At 41.7% G+C, this 15,832-nt stretch overlaps 1 protein-coding gene across 1 annotated transcript in view; it reads left to right on the top strand.

Moving 5' to 3' along the window:
- The first annotated feature begins 9,746 nt into the window (after nt 1-9,746).
- The window catches only part of LOC122558970 (haloacid dehalogenase-like hydrolase domain-containing 5), a 52,089-nt gene continuing 46,003 nt past the window's right edge, over nt 9,747-15,832 (top strand). The window contains exon 1 of the mRNA XM_043707977.2: nt 9,747-9,935. Within this exon, the coding sequence (XP_043563912.2) occupies nt 9,828-9,935 (108 nt within the window). The 5' untranslated portion in view covers nt 9,747-9,827. The remainder of the gene's footprint in view (nt 9,936-15,832) is intronic.

The following is a 15,832-nucleotide window of genomic DNA, read 5'->3' on the forward strand; positions in this document are numbered from 1 at the left end:
ATGTAATGGAGTAATTGTCAGAATCAAATTCAGAAGTGGACGATTACCTCCAGGATTTCATTCAGAAACTGACATCCCAAGGGATGACTATGTCCTAGTGGTATCATCATGAATGATGCCTACTCATAACTGAATACTTAATCAATAAGGTATATTGTGCTGTGAAAAATGAAGTGGGCCAACTGGATGTTTCACTTGAATGCAGGTAGGTGTAAAACACTTAGAAGAAAATGAACCTCACAGTACCCATTGAATAGTTGAAATAGTTTCAGATGAATTTGAAAGACATTAGGAGACGTGATGTTCAATATGTTGAACCAGTATAGAATATCAATCAGCAATCCAATAAAGCATTGAACTATAGAGCCAAAAGAAGTCACAATTACTGCTTCTGATTATTACTACTTCAGTCAGATTAAATTGGTATAAATATCCTGCCAGATCCATTCATCTTGATACAAAGGAAGTAAACATTAAGCATACTGTAAAAGGAATAGCGTGAGGTGACTCGAGCCTCTGTTGCATGGGTCAGGTTTAGTTAAAAAGCACTGGCGAATTGATCAGCAAATAAAGCCAAAATACTGTAGATGCTAAATATTTGAAATAAAACATAAAATGATCGCGAAGCTCTGATCTTGCAGCAACACAAGGAAAGAACCAGAGTTAATGTAATTCTTCTTGATATCAGCAAGTTCTGAATACAAATCAGTCAATACATGTGGCGATGTCTGTTCTTATCAATAATTTTGCACATATAGAGCTTCGAACAATTTGGTCAATCGGTAATTGTAAAATATCACAAATAGTATTTCTGGAACAGTGTGTATCCCAGATGATGAAGCAGATGCATATCTACATGAGCTTCAATCTGATCTAACATTATATCTGCGTGATTTGTAATTGATTAAAACTAATTTCATCAATCATATAAATTGGACACGAGATGTAATAAGGAATGTGCGTCTTATTTAATAAACAAAGCACCTTCTGTTAGATTTCATTTGCTCGATGTTATGTAATTACTAAACATTAAGTCAGCATGTTGAATCATTCAGTAAATCCTGAAAATGTTTCTTTCAGCATTCAAATTCTTTTTATGGCTATGAGTATGATCAAAAGTCTTGAGAAGGTAACTTGTCTAATGAGGAAGGGTTAGAGTTTACCACAGACTTTGGGACTAAATGACAGAACCAACTGCGATCTCAAATCTGCATTTGCCAGGAGTGAGATCCATGGAGTTAGCCTCCAGAGCAGATCTTCTGATTGATGACCTCCCTGCTTGCCATTAAATGATGGCAGGCAAGTGTTTGATGTTGTTGGGAAAGTTAGAAGTGAAATTTTTAAAAAGCTGAAAAACCTCAGGTCAGACAACATCTGTGTAAAGAAAACGAGTTAGCGTTTAAGGTTGAAGACTTTTCTGTTTGATTGAGCAGGCTAGCAGCCCTTATGCAGTTCGGTAAGAAGAATAGAAGGATAGATTATTTTCTAAATGGGGAAAGGGTTTGGAAATCTGAAACACCAAGGAACTTGGAAGTCCATGTTCAGAATTCTTTTAAGGCTAACATGCAGGTCCAGTTGGCAGTTAAGAAGACAAATGCAATATCAGCATTCATTTCAACAGGTCTAAAATACAAGGGCGGAGGTCGTATAAGGCTCTGGTCCAACTGCATTTCGAATATTGTGAGCAGTTTTGGTGAACAAAAAATGTGCTGGCATTGGAGGGGATTCAAAGGAGATTTACAAAAGAATGATCCCAGAGATAAAGGAGTTGTCATATGAGCACTGGTTGGGGACTGTACTGGATGGAGTTTTGAAGGACGAGGAGAGGAAAGACTAGGACCTGAGGGTACAGCCTAAAGAGTGAAGGGACAACCCTTTAGAACTGAGAGGAGGAGGAATTTCTTAAGCCAGAGGGTAGTTAATCTGTGGAATTCATTGCCGCAGAAGGACTGTGAAGGACAAGTCATTGAGTGTATTTAAGACAGAGATAGATAGTGTCATAGAGATGTACAGCACAGAAACAGACTCCTCGGTCCAACTTGTCCATGCCGCAGATATCCTAAATTAATCTCGTCCCATTTGCCAGCACTTGGTCCATATCCTTCTAAAGCTTTCCTAATAATGTACTCAATCAGATGCCTTTTAAGTGCTGTAATTGTACCAGCCTCCACACTCTCTCTGGCAGCTCATTCCATACACGTACCACGTTCAGCTTGAATACATTCCCCCTAGATCTCTTTTAAATCTTTTCCCTCACACCTTAAGCCTGTGCCCTCTAGTTTTGGACTCACCTAACCTGGGAATAAGACCCTGGCTGTTTACCCTATCCATGCCCCCTCATGATTTTATCAACCTCTAAGGTCACCTCTCAGCATAGGATGCTCCAAGGAAAACAGGCTCAGCCTATTCAGCCTCTCCCTATAGCTCAAACCCTCAACCCTGGCAACATCTTTGCACATCTTTTCGGAATCCTTTCAAGTTTTGTAATATCACTCCTACAGCGGGGAGACCAGGACTGAAAGCAGAATTCCAGAAGTGGCTGAATCAATGTCCTGTAGAGCTACAAAATAATGTCGCAACTCCTATACTCAATGCACTGACCAACAAAGGAATGCACCTTCTTCACTACTCTGCCTGCCTATGATTCCACTTTCAATGAACTATGAACCTGCACCTCAAGGTCTCTTTGTTCAGCAACACTCCCCAGGACCTTCCCAGTACTGCCCTGATTTGCGTTTCCAAAATGCAGCACCTCACATTTATCAGAATTACACTCCATCTGCCATTCCTCAGCCCATTTGATTGAAGTCCCATTGTCCTCTGAGGTAACCTTCTTCGTTATCCACTACACCTCCAATTTTGGTGTCTATGTAAAGTCACTAACCATAGCTCCTATTTTCACATAGAAATCATTTATATAAATGATGAAAAGCAGTGGACCCAGCACCAATCCTTACAGCATATTGCTCATCACAGCCTCCAGTCCGAAAAGCAACCCTCCACCACTACCTTCTGTCTCCAACCTTCCAGGCAAATTTGTATCCAAATAGCTAGCTCTCCCTGTGTCCTATGGTGTCTAACTTACTAACCAGTCTGTTATGTGGAACCTTGTTGAACGTCTTTCTGAAGTCCAAGTTAGTGATTTCCATGCTCAAAGCCTAATCATTTCTTGCCTTTCTAATTACATCTAAATCCTGATTCTGAGAAGCCCTTCCAACAACTTGCCTGACTTCAGGCTCACTGGTGTATTGTTCCCTGGCCTTTCCTCATCACCTTTCTCAAATAATGGCACCTGTCTTGCAGCACCTCACCTGTGGCTATCGGTGATACAAATTGATTCTTGATTGGTAAGGGGATCAGGGTTATCAGAAGAATGAGATTGAGAAACATATCAGCCATGATCGAATAGCGGAGCAGACTCAATGGGCTGAATGGCCCAATTCTGCTCCTATGTTTTATGATCTTATGGTCTTGAATCGACAAGGGCCAATTTACAGATTAGTGTTAGAAAGACAGAATTAAAAGCACTCTATCCGAATGCGCATAGCATTCACAACAAGAGAGGTGAATTGATAGTGCCAGTTGAAGTAAAAAGGTATGATTTAATTGCCATTATGGAGACATGGCTCCAGGATGACCATGTCCAGAAACTGAACATTTAAAATTTAAGAGGGATGGACAAGAAGAAAAAAGAGATGTGATAATGCTGATAATGAGGGATGGGATCAGTCAATTAGTGTGAGGATCTTCAACTGGAACAATTTTGCCCGAAATGTCGACTTTGCTGCTCGTCGGATGCTGCCTGAATTGCTGTGCTCTTCCAGCACCACTGATCCAGACAATAGAATATGGAACCTGTTTGGGTGGAGCTCAGGAATAACAATGGACAATAAACATTTGTAGCAGTGATTAAAGGTACCAAACAGTAGTGATAATTAGGGCATAGTATTATACATCTGAGTTGCATATTGTATTTTTGATTTGAGATGGAAGAAAAATCCAATCTGGCCACATCATGAATCTATGTTGAAGCAACATTGTTTATATCTGAACTCATTACTGCTGCCATGTTGCTTTGGTATGTGCTGTGGTCACTTATATTAGGACTTCTGTTTTTACAAACATAGGAGCAGACTAGGCCATTGAGCCTACTCCTCCATTAAATTCAATCATTTTTTCTCATCCATTTCATTCCTTTTTCTCACACTATCCACATATCCCTTTCTGTTGTTAATTGTTAGAAGTTGTCAATCTCTGCTTTAAACATACTCAATGACTGAGCTTCAACTGCCCTCTGGAGTAAGAATTCCAAACATTCACAACGCTATGAGTCAAAGAAATTCTCAACTTGGTCCTAAATCCTTTGATTTGAATTTGTATCCCATGGGTTCGAGACTCAAACCAGAGGAAACATCTTTCCTGCATCTAGGCGAAAGTGAGGACTGCAGATGCTGGAGATTAGAGTTGAGAGTGTGATGCTAGAAAAGCACATCAGGTCAGGCAACATCTGCGGAGCAGGAAAATCGACGTTTCGGGCAAAAACCCTTCATCAGGAATGAGGCTGGTAGCTCGGGGGGGTGGAGAGATAAATGGAGAGGTTGGGGCTGGGGAGAAGATGGCTGAGAGGGCAAAAGGTGGATGGAGGTGGAGGTAATAGTGATAGATCGGAGGGGAGGGGGGTGTGGATAGGTGGAAAGGAAGATGGACAGGTAGTACAGGTCATGTGGGCGATGCCGAGTTGAAAGATTGGAACTGAATAAGGTGGGGGGAAGGTAAATGAGGAAACTGGTGAAATCCACATTGAATCCATGGGGTTGGAGGGTCCCAAGGCGGAAGATGAGGCGCTCTTCCTCCAGGCATTAAGTAGTAAAGGAGTGGTGAATGGGTGGAGATTTCAAGAGGAATTTCAAGGCTGGAAGAAGAACGCCTCATCTTCTGCCTCGGGACACTCCAACCCCATGGCATCAATGTGGATTTCACCAGTTTCCTCATTTCCCCTTCCCCTGGTTCCAACCTTTCAACTCAGCATCGCCCTCATGGCCTGTCCTACCTGTCCATCTTCCGTCCCACCTATCCACACCCCCCCTCCCCTCAGACCTATCACCATTACGCCCACCTCCATCCAACTATCGCACTCTCAGCTACCTTCCCCCAACCCCACCCATCTCCCATTTATCTATCCACTCCCAAGATTCCCAGCCTCATTCCTGATTAACAGCTTTTGCCTGAAGCATTGATTTTCCTGCTCCTCGGATGCTGCCTGACCTACTATGCTTTTCCAGCACCACACTCTCGAATCTTACCTGCATCTGCCATGTCTATCCCTTTACGTACCTTATAGTTCTCAATGAGACCATCTCTCATTCTTAAGAACTGCTGAGGAAACTGGCTCAGTTTCTGTTCACAGGACAGTCTTGGTAAAGTCCTAGGAACAAGCCTGGTAAATCTTTGTTATAGCTGCTCAATTCAATAATATCTTTCCTAAGGCAAGGGGACCAAAACTGCGCAAGATACCACATGTGGTCTGGCCAAGGTCGAGACCAGTGTTTCTCAATGGGGGCGGAAGCACCTTCTGAGGGGCATTTGCCTTCCTTCGGTGGGCATTGAAGTCAGAGGGGGTGGCAAGAGGGCACTGAACGACTTTGTAGAGAGCTTACCAATCACCTGGAAGATTGTTGTGTCTTTGAAGGACATTGCTGTGTGCAGATGGATAGTTGCATAACACGAGTCTGTTATTTTCCCTGCACCCATGGAGGCGTGCGCTCTGATTGATTGCTGCACTATTATTGATAGTCTTCTCTGTGAATGGCAAACCATTTGAACTCGTTCGCAGTTGGCACTGATTCTACTGCCAAGATCAATATCACCTAACTCGTGTCGCTTCTAGAAAGATGAAACTGCAGCTTTTCAACTGTTCTACCGGGTGGCAGAATGAATGCACATTACAGCTAATTAGCCAATCAAATTTTGCCACTTGTCTGAGCATCTTAAAGTTATCGTGATAAGGTAATACTCATGATTCCATCAGGGTATTCGAGCGACAGTGTAAAAATGGTCTCATTGAGTAAGAAAAAGTGCAGGCAGTATAGCATGGACTATTTGCCATATGGCTTTATTCAATCTCCATCTAATAAGCAGTTACCACTGTGCTTGCTCTGTGAACAAAATTTTTCCAATGAGGCCATGAAGTCTTATTAAACATTTGGAAAAGAAACACAGTGACAAAAAAGACAAAGATTTGGCATATTTTCAAACATTAAACAATAAATTCAATCAGCGACCAATGATTTCCACTGCTTTTTCAAAGATGGGAGCCATAAATGTGGTTGGCCTTGTGGCATCATACAACATAGCGAAGCTAATTGCAAAATGTGGTAAACCTTATTCCGTGGGTGAATTGTTGGTGCTTCCAACATTGCCGAAGTATCATCAACCGTGCTATATCAGGAACCATCAATGACCATCAAGCGTATTCCTCTTAGCAACAATTCCGTGAGAAGGCGCATCGACAAAATGGCCTCAAATGTTGAGGATAAATTATGTTCCCTCTTGATATCGAAAGAAATCGCCTTACAAATTGATGAAAGTACTATATGGGGAAATCAAGCTTTACTTTTGGAGTATGTACATTTCATCGACAAAAATGAAATACGAGAAGAATGACTTTTTGCTCTGGATCTACTGACAGATATCAAAGGTAAGACTATCTTCGACTGCGTCAAGGATTATTTTGATAAAATGTCTGTTCCCCTCAAAAACATTGTTGCTTGTGCTATGGATGGCGCGCGTGCTATGACTGCCCAACATCGGGGATTTGTCGCATTATTAAAGAGAGAAGTACCACATGTTTTCACAGTACACTGCATAATCCATCGGCAGCATCTGGCTGCAAAGAAACTTAGTGAAGCCCTCAACCATTCTCTACTAGTGGTGATAGATCTGGTAAGTTATATAAAGAGACATGCTCTGAATGAACGACTTCTCCGCCAACTCTGTAAAGATAATGAAGATGAATTTTGCAATTGCTGCTACACACAGAGGTGAGATGGCTCTCGAAAGGAAAATGCCTCCATCGTTTCCATGAACTGTTCGATTCTATTATTGAGTTCCTGCACAGAAATAATGAAAACCTTTAGATGAAAGCCGAAACCGTAAAACACGACTGTGCATATCTTGCGGATATATTCGATAAGTGCAATTCGCTGATCATGTAGATACAAGGAGATGATGTGAGTTTCATAAAAGCAAGGAATGTTGATTCATCTTTTATTGCGATATTTGATCTCTTTCATCAGAATATCAGTCGTCGTGAGTTTTACCAATTCCCAAGTTTAGACAATATCGCGGAGCATGTTACTGATGATCAATTACTTATCTACTCGGCTCACATTCGTGCACTGCAGGATGATATGAAAATACGATTTGCTGATCTTATCGAGATGGAGATCCCTATATGGCTGACTGACCCCTTTATCTCATGCGCAGAAGAAATGGACCTTCGCCTTCAGAAAGAAATGATAGAGCTCCAAAATGACACTGCAATGAAAATTCGGTTTTCGCAAATGGGTGAGCCCCTTGTTTGGATTCAAGATGCCACCCAATGTCGTTTCCGCTATTAAGCGAAGAGGCGAAGTGGTTTGCACGACCATTTCCTACCCCTTATTTGGTTGAGAAAGGATTCAGTGCCATCACCAGAATACAAGATAAGACCCGCAATCGCATGGATGTTGTTCAGCGTGGTGATCTGAGATTGCTTTTGACAAAAAATTGAACCAGATGTATATGATTTAGCAAGACAACATGAACCATAAGGATCGCATTGATTATTTTGCTATCACAGACTAAATTTTATACAGAGTGAGCCAAAAGTAGGTGGACAGTAAGAACAGTAATAAATGATAACATTTATTTTTTGTTGTATATAAAACATATTTCACAAAAGATTTCCATTTTCACCACTGCAGTGTATTGCAGCTATATGTGCAAAAACAGACTTTGGTGATTTGGGGGCATTGCATAATATCAAGGATAAGAAGGGGCGTGGAATACGGAAAGGTTGAGAAACACTGGTCTAGACAATTAAAACAACACTTTGGTCCTTGTACTCAAATCATCTTGCAATAACGGCTAATATACCACTATTTTTTCTAATTGCTTGATGTATCTGCAAGTCAATCTCAACTTATTCATGAGCACACCCTTTGTACATCTAAATGTTCTAACTTCTGACCATTTAAGAAATTTTCTGCACATTGGTTTTTTCTATCTCAGATTTTTCCACATTATAATCCATTAGTTTTGTTTTTGCCCATTCATTATGTCTGCTCAAATCTTCTCGAAGCTGTTTTGCAAATTTCCTATAGCACACATTCCTAACAATAAACCTAATCCTAAATCTAATTCTAGCTCTGTGTCATCCATGTGTCATTAGTCACATCCTGCTAAAGCTAGAATGACCCATTGTCCCTACTCTTTTATCAACCTGTTAGTCAATCCTTAAGCCATTCAATTTTCAATTTCCAATTTTGTTAACTAACCTTTTGTGGGGAACTTTATCAAAAACCTTCCAAAAATTGAAGTACTGTATGTTACTTCCAAAACTACCCTTTACCAATCCTGTTAGCAACATCTTCCATAAACTCCAACATATTTGTCAAACATGACTTCCCATTCACAAATCCTTGCTGATTATCCCCAATAAGAACGCATGAAATAGGAAAAGGAGGCCATTTGGCCCCTCAAGCCTGCCCTGCTATTCAACTCAATCATGGCTGATCTACCCAGGGCCTCAACTCCTCATTTGCACTAGCTCAGCATACAATCGGGTAATTATTGTCCAAGTATCCATTTAGCATATTCTTTATCATATATTCCAACAGGAAAATAGGTCTGTAATTCCCTGCTTTCTTACACTGTCTCTTCTTAAATGGCATGTGCAACCTTTCAAGTAGAATATCAGGTTGTGGAATTTATCACCTTTCAGTCCCATTAGTTTCTTCAACACTACTTGTACAAATTTCCTTCAATTCCTCATTCTCCCTGGTACCATGGATCCCTAATTCTGGGAAATTTCTTATGTGTTTATCTTACTCAGTGGAAGACAAATACAAAGTAATAATTGAGCTTCTCTGCCGTTTCGTTATTTCTAATTATAATTCCTCTTGAGCCTGCCTGTAATTAACCTTCATTTCTTTGAGTCAAAATTTCATACCTGTGAAAGCTTTAACAGTCTGTTTTCATGAGTTTTGTTATACATACTCTAATCTTTTCTCATCAGTTTCTTGGCCATCCCCTGTTGTATTCTAATGTCCTTCCAATGCTCAGGTTTGTTACTATTTTTGGCAACTTGATAAGCTTTTTCTTTTAACCTTATCCAATGCGTTTTTTTTTGTCTGCCACCGTTGTGGATACAACTTTGCGCTCTGAAAGCTGTTGTTACTGGTATCTGTGCCCTGGCTATTTGCGTCAGGGTTGTGTTGTTGCTGTTGTGATGTTGAACAGGCTTTGTGTCCTCACTCGCCACATGGATGGGGAGGGTTGCGCTACTGTGTGATGCTGCTGCTGCTGCACCGTGCTGTGCCTGGCCCACATGAGGCGCTGCAAAGTTGGCGGGGCCAGGGGCGGGGGGGGGTGGTGGACGAACTGGGGTAAGGGGAGGGGGGTGGGCGAAAGGGGAACTGTCCATCAGCGGGGGCGGGCGGTGACGTCTGCGGGTAGCATTGATAGCTGGGGCCCCCGCTCTCCGAGAGCACAATGAGCCGGCGAGCGGTAGCGGCTGGGAGACGGGGGAGCTCCGCGGCTGCAGCGCACAAAGCGGCGCAAGGACAATGAAGGCGTTGCTGTCTCTCAGCCGGGTCGCTCGCACGACACTCAGGAGGCTGAAAAAGGAGGCGCCGGCCAACTACAGACTGGCAGCAAGCATAGCGGAATCTCAGGTAACGCTTGGGGGGGGGGGGGGGGAATAGAGGGAGAGAGAGCTGTAGGGCCACCAGACCAGACCCTCATCCGACCAGAGAGTGAGGAAATGCGGTGGGGCAGCCTGCACTCATCCCCCCATGCAGACCACTTGGTCAATACTGCAGAGACTGCTCATCAAACAATGCAGCACGTTCAGGACAAATATATGCTTAACGTGATACCTTTGACTATCTTTGCTGTTAATTTGCGAACTTCAAATGATCATAATTAAGTTTTGTTTAGAAGAGAACTTCGTGTCCCGGACAGTAGTCAAATGCCTCCAGTCCACTCCAGTTAACCCTTAGGGTATAATTGGGTAAGCAACTGTAGGAACCTAAATGCTACCTCTAAAGTCGAACTCATTTAATGGTTTGTACCTTACTGTGAATTATTTGCAGAAAGATTTCTGGGCTATAATAGGATCCCCTTTCCCAGTCTTGTGTGTTCTCCTTTCAAGTAGCTGATTAAAACCTGGCTCATTGGCCGGCGTTTGGTCATTAATTTCGTGGTTCACTGTCAGTTTTTGGCTGAATATCCTGTGAAGCGCGCTCGAATGTTTGCCTACACATTATAAAGGTTTGTTAGTTTAGGATTTGTTGTGTTTTTAGTGATTATAGATTTGTATCATCGATTGCCTTAAATAACTGGATTCAGAAAGGAAAAACAATAGCATTGCTTTCTTTCTATTCCTTGTAGATGTAAGTAACACATGTCAAATGTTCTTAATATTACCATTTAATATGTTCTTAATATTCCAGCCATATTGCTTTTTTTGATAATTAGAAAGAGCAAATATGGTTGAAATTCATTATCAAATCAATCTGCCTATTATGGTTTCCACATTGGCCAAATCTAGGATAAATTCTGGTGTACTAGGGCCCAATTTCAGTACAACAGTTGTTTTATTTCAAGACTGTGTGCTATTGAATGATATACTGACTGATACATGTGATATATTGCATTCTGCAGTGATTTTCTAAAAGCTGTAAACATTTCATTTTGTGGAAATTGTGTAACTTACCTATGCACTGAAGAAATATGTGCCTCGTTAGACTAGATCTGCTGTGCTCCTTTTTAAAAGGAGTCTTTGTCCATTCTCCTGCCTATAAACTCTAAAATATGCAATTTTAAAATTGCAAGTAATATGATATAATATTAGTTAGTACATTATTATGGTGATCTCTTATAACGTTATTCATGAGTTTAATTTTTGCCTATGAAGATTAGATATCCATTTTACACCCTGGGAAAATTGACCTTTGATGTTAATTAAAACTGATCCCATCGGTTTACTATTGGGTGGGTTAGCTTATTGTTCCCTGTCCCTACTCTCTGTTTCTTTCGTATAAATTATTTTTGCCCCTTTTGTACTCCTTCCTCTTCCTCTCATGCTCTCTTTACCCTTGCTCTTGCCTCATGACAGTGTCTGTAACATTGACTCTTTTTCTCATTGTTTTACTTTCATGTTTCTGTGTCTTTTCAAATTTCAGTTTCCCTCTGTTGCCACTTTAAATCTAATTTTAAAGAAGGCTGTCACGTTTGATCATCTACTCTATTTTCCTACTGTTTTGAAACTTTAAGTAGGGGTGTCAGGGAAGGAGGGGGCCAATGCAGGCAAATGAGACTCATTTATTTTGCAAATGCTGGCCAGCATGGACTAGAGTCATAGTGATGTACAGCACGGAAACAGACCCTTCAGTCCAACCCATCCATGCCGACCAGATATCCCAACCCAATCTAGAGCCACCTTCCAGCACCCGGCCCATATCCCTCCAAACTCTTCCTATTCAAATACCCATCCAAATGCCTCTTAAATGTCACAATTGTACCAGCCATCACCACTTCCTCTGGCAGCTCATTCTATACACGTACGACCCTTTGCGTGAAAAAGTTGCCCGTAGGTCTCTTTGATATCTTTCCCCTCTCACCCTAAACCTATGCCCTCTAGTTCTGGACTCCCCAACCCCAGGGAAAATACTTTGTCTATTTATCCTATTCATGCCCCTCATAATTTTGTAAATCTCTATAAGGTCACCCCTCAGCCTCCGACGCTCCAGGGAAAGCAGCCCCAGCCTGTTCAGCCTCTCCCTATAGCTCAAATCCTCCAACTCTGGCACATCCTTGTAAATCTTTTCTGAACCCTTTCAAGTTTCACAACATCTTTCCGATAGGAAGGAGAGACCAGAATTGCACGCAATATTCCAACAGTGGCCTAACCAATGTCCTGTACAGCCACAACATGACCTCCCAACTCCTGTACTCAATACTCTGACCAATAAAGGAAAGCATACCAAATGCCGCCTTCACTATCCGATCTACCTGCGACTCCACTTTCAAGGAGCTATGAACCTGCACGCCAAGGTCTCTTTGTTCAGCAACACTCCCTAGGACCTTACCATTAAGTGTATAAGTCCTGCTAAGAATTGCTTTCCCAAAATGCAGCACCTCGCATTTATCTGAATTAAACTCCATCTGCCACTTCCTAGCCCATCTGGTCCAGATCCTGTCGTAAATGAGGTAACCCTCTTCGCTATCCACTATACCTCTAATTTTGGTGTCAGCTGCAAACTTACTAACTGTACCTCTTATGCTCGCATCCAAATCATTATGTAAATGACAAAAAGTAGAGGACCCAGCATCGATCCTTGTGGCACTCCACTGGTCACAGGCCTCCAGTCTGAAAAACAACCCACCTCCACCACCCTCTGTTTTCTACCTTTAAGCCAGTTCTGTATCTAAATGGCTAGTTCTCCCTGTATTCCATGAGATCTAACCTTGCTAATCAGTGTCCCATGGGGAACCTTGTCGAACGCTTTACTTAAGTCCATATAGATCACATCTAATGCTCTGCCCTCATCAATCTTCTTTGTTACTTCTTCAAAAAACTCAATCAATTTTGTGAGACATGATTTCCCACGCACAAAGCAATGTTGACTATCCCTTGCCTTTCCAAATACATGTACATTCTGTCCCTCAGGATTCCCTCCAACAACTTGCCCACCACTGAGGTCAGGCTCACCAGTCTATAGTTCCCTGGCTTGTCTTTACCACCCTTCTTAAACAGTGGCACCACGTTTGCCAACCTCTAGTCTTCCGGCACCTCACCTGTGACTATCGATGATACAAATATCTCAGCAAGAGGCCCAGCAATCACTTCTCTAGCTTCGCACAGAGTTCTCGGGTAAATCTGATCAGGTCCTGGGGATGTATCCACCTTTAACCGTTTCAAGACATCCAGCACTTGCTCCTCTGTAATCTGGACATTTTGCAAGATATCACCATCTATTTCCCTACAGTTTATATCTTCCATATCCTTTTCCACAGTAAACACTGATGCAAAATATTCATTTAGTATCTCTCCCATTTTCTGTGGCTTCACACAAAGGCCGCCTTGCTGATCTTTGAGGGGCCCTATTCTCTCCCTAGTTACCCTTTTGTCCTTAAAATATTTGTAAAAACCCTTTGGATTCTCCTTAATTCTGTTTGCCAAAGCTATCTCATGTCCCCCTAGTTGGTCCTATGTGTCTGTTTCCATGCTGTATGACTCTGTGACTTACTTGGAATGGATTACCACTGGTGCTTTACATGTAGGAGCACAACTATGTAAGTGGATAAAAATGTGATTGACATATTTTGAAACCTGAGGACTAGTAATTACATGGATTAGCAAGCCAGAGACGAATGCAACTTAATGACCTTGCTATGATCAAGGCTAAGATAATTTTAGCTTCAAAATATGCCCCATTGCTGTTCGTGAATTGTGCAGTTGCAAACTTTAATACTACAATCACCAAAATGTTAATTGTTTACTTGATTTCTAGTTGTGAAGTGAAACCAGAGAAATATTTTAAAAACTGAATTTTTTCCAGATTTCTGCTACTTTGGTACGATGTTCTTGAAATAAGCTTTGAAGGGAAGAGTTGGCAGATAAGGTGAAATTGTGCAGTTGCTACATACAGGCTTCAGTGGTGGCATCAAGCTGAAATCTATTTATTATGTAGTTTGACCTAAGGTAGCCAAGTGACTGTTTTAAAATGTTGGTGGTGAGCAATCTTCATGGAATCTATTGTTCAGGATATCTGCTTTTTCCTTTGTACAGCCAAGTTGAGAAAAGGTAGAAAATATAACAATTGAGCTACTCGTTCTGATTAGACTAGATGGTGCAACACATAACTTTTAGCTGTCTTGTGATAAACTTTGTAGCCTACAACTGACTGAACAAAATGCCAATAAAATCTTAGGAGAAAGACACAATGTAAGGCTAAATAATTCTCAGCTTTATCAGGGTTGGAGTTTGTCTCTTTGTGCAATGGGCTTTCTTTTGTCATGACAATTTACCAGTTTGTTATCCTTTCAATCTAATTTCTGTGCTAACCCTGAGACTTTGTAAAATGTTTTAATTTTTGCTTTGTTAATTTAGGCCATGGAAAAGCTTGCAGTAAATTTTCTAAACATGCTGAGATAGCTTTCAGCTGTGTGAACATTGCCCACCAGAAACCACACTCTATGAGTGACTTAGTGCAAATACTAATTCGATGTTCAGGTAACAACAATCTCTTCCCATCCCTACCCCCAACACACACACACGTGTAGTGATAATATAAAACAATGGTGAAGGTACAGTATAGGTTTTTTTAACATGTTACCAAAGATGAGAAGGTTACAATTGTGAAGATAGACTAGAGAAATTGAGCCTTATTCAATGGAGCTGAAATGACTGAATTGAATAGATTTTTACAACCTTCCAGATTATGTTGGGATCAGTAGTGACCAATTAATCTCTAATGTATGACAAGTTGTAATAAGAGACCATGAATTTAAGATAAAAAAGTATTAAAGGAAAGTCGAGAAAAAATCTTCACAGAAGGTTGTTAGCTTCATGAGTTTTCTGCCATATACTACTGTTGAAGTGTAATTGATAAATACCTCTACAAAGATAAATAATTGCATGACACAGAGGACATATTGAATTGTACTATTAAATATTGAGGTGGGAATATTGAGCAAGTGATCATTTTCTCAAATTTATCTGCTATCCAGCACCTGAATTTGAATCATATCATGAAGATTGTTTTCAAACTTTCATAGGATCTCTACAGTGTGGAAACGGGCCATTTGACCTAACAAGTCCACACTGACCCTACAAAGAGTATCCCACCCAGACCCATTCCCCTACCCTATTATTCTACATTTCCACTGACTAATGCACCTAATCTACACATCCCTGAACACTATGGGCAATTTAGCATGGACAATTCACCTAACCTGTACATCTTTGGACTGTGGGAGGAAACCGGAGCACCCAGAGGAAACCAAAGCAGGCGTGAGAATGTGCAAACACAACCCAGACAGTCACCCGAGGCTGGAATCTAACCTCGGTCCCTGGAGCTGTGAGACAGCAGTTTTAACCACTCAGCCACCATGCCACCTTGAGGAAAATTCCAGAGCCAGGGCCATGCAGGCAGTTTGTTGTTATCTACAACCTCGTTCTGGCAGCTCCTGCGACAGCGCTGGTACCAAACCATAACGGCTTTGCTGTTCCTTTGGATTAGCCAGTGTCGTGGAGAGGGTGGACATGCTTCATGGGCAACAACTTGTTCCCCATACCATACCACCTAGGCTTGCATCCTACCACTACTGCACCTGGAGAGGACACTCCAGCTTCGCCCGCAGGGTTGACACAACAAGGGGGGGCAGCAGATACTGGTATTAAGTCATCACTAGATTGGCATAGAGTGCAACAGCAGGGGTTGCTCCTGATGGTGGGAGAGATTTTTGAATCCCACTGGACAGCTATCACCCGCCTCAAGCTGGGCAGCCCCCAGCCAGTAAGGTGCTGTTCTGCCACAGTCTGCTATCCTTATTGGGTGCATAG

The sequence above is a fragment of the Chiloscyllium plagiosum genome, unplaced genomic scaffold (assembly GCF_037043375.1).
Source record: "Chiloscyllium plagiosum isolate Xiang-an unplaced genomic scaffold, Cpla_swu_hap1 HiC_scaffold_14, whole genome shotgun sequence".
Taxonomy (NCBI): Eukaryota; Metazoa; Chordata; class Chondrichthyes; order Orectolobiformes; family Hemiscylliidae; genus Chiloscyllium; species Chiloscyllium plagiosum.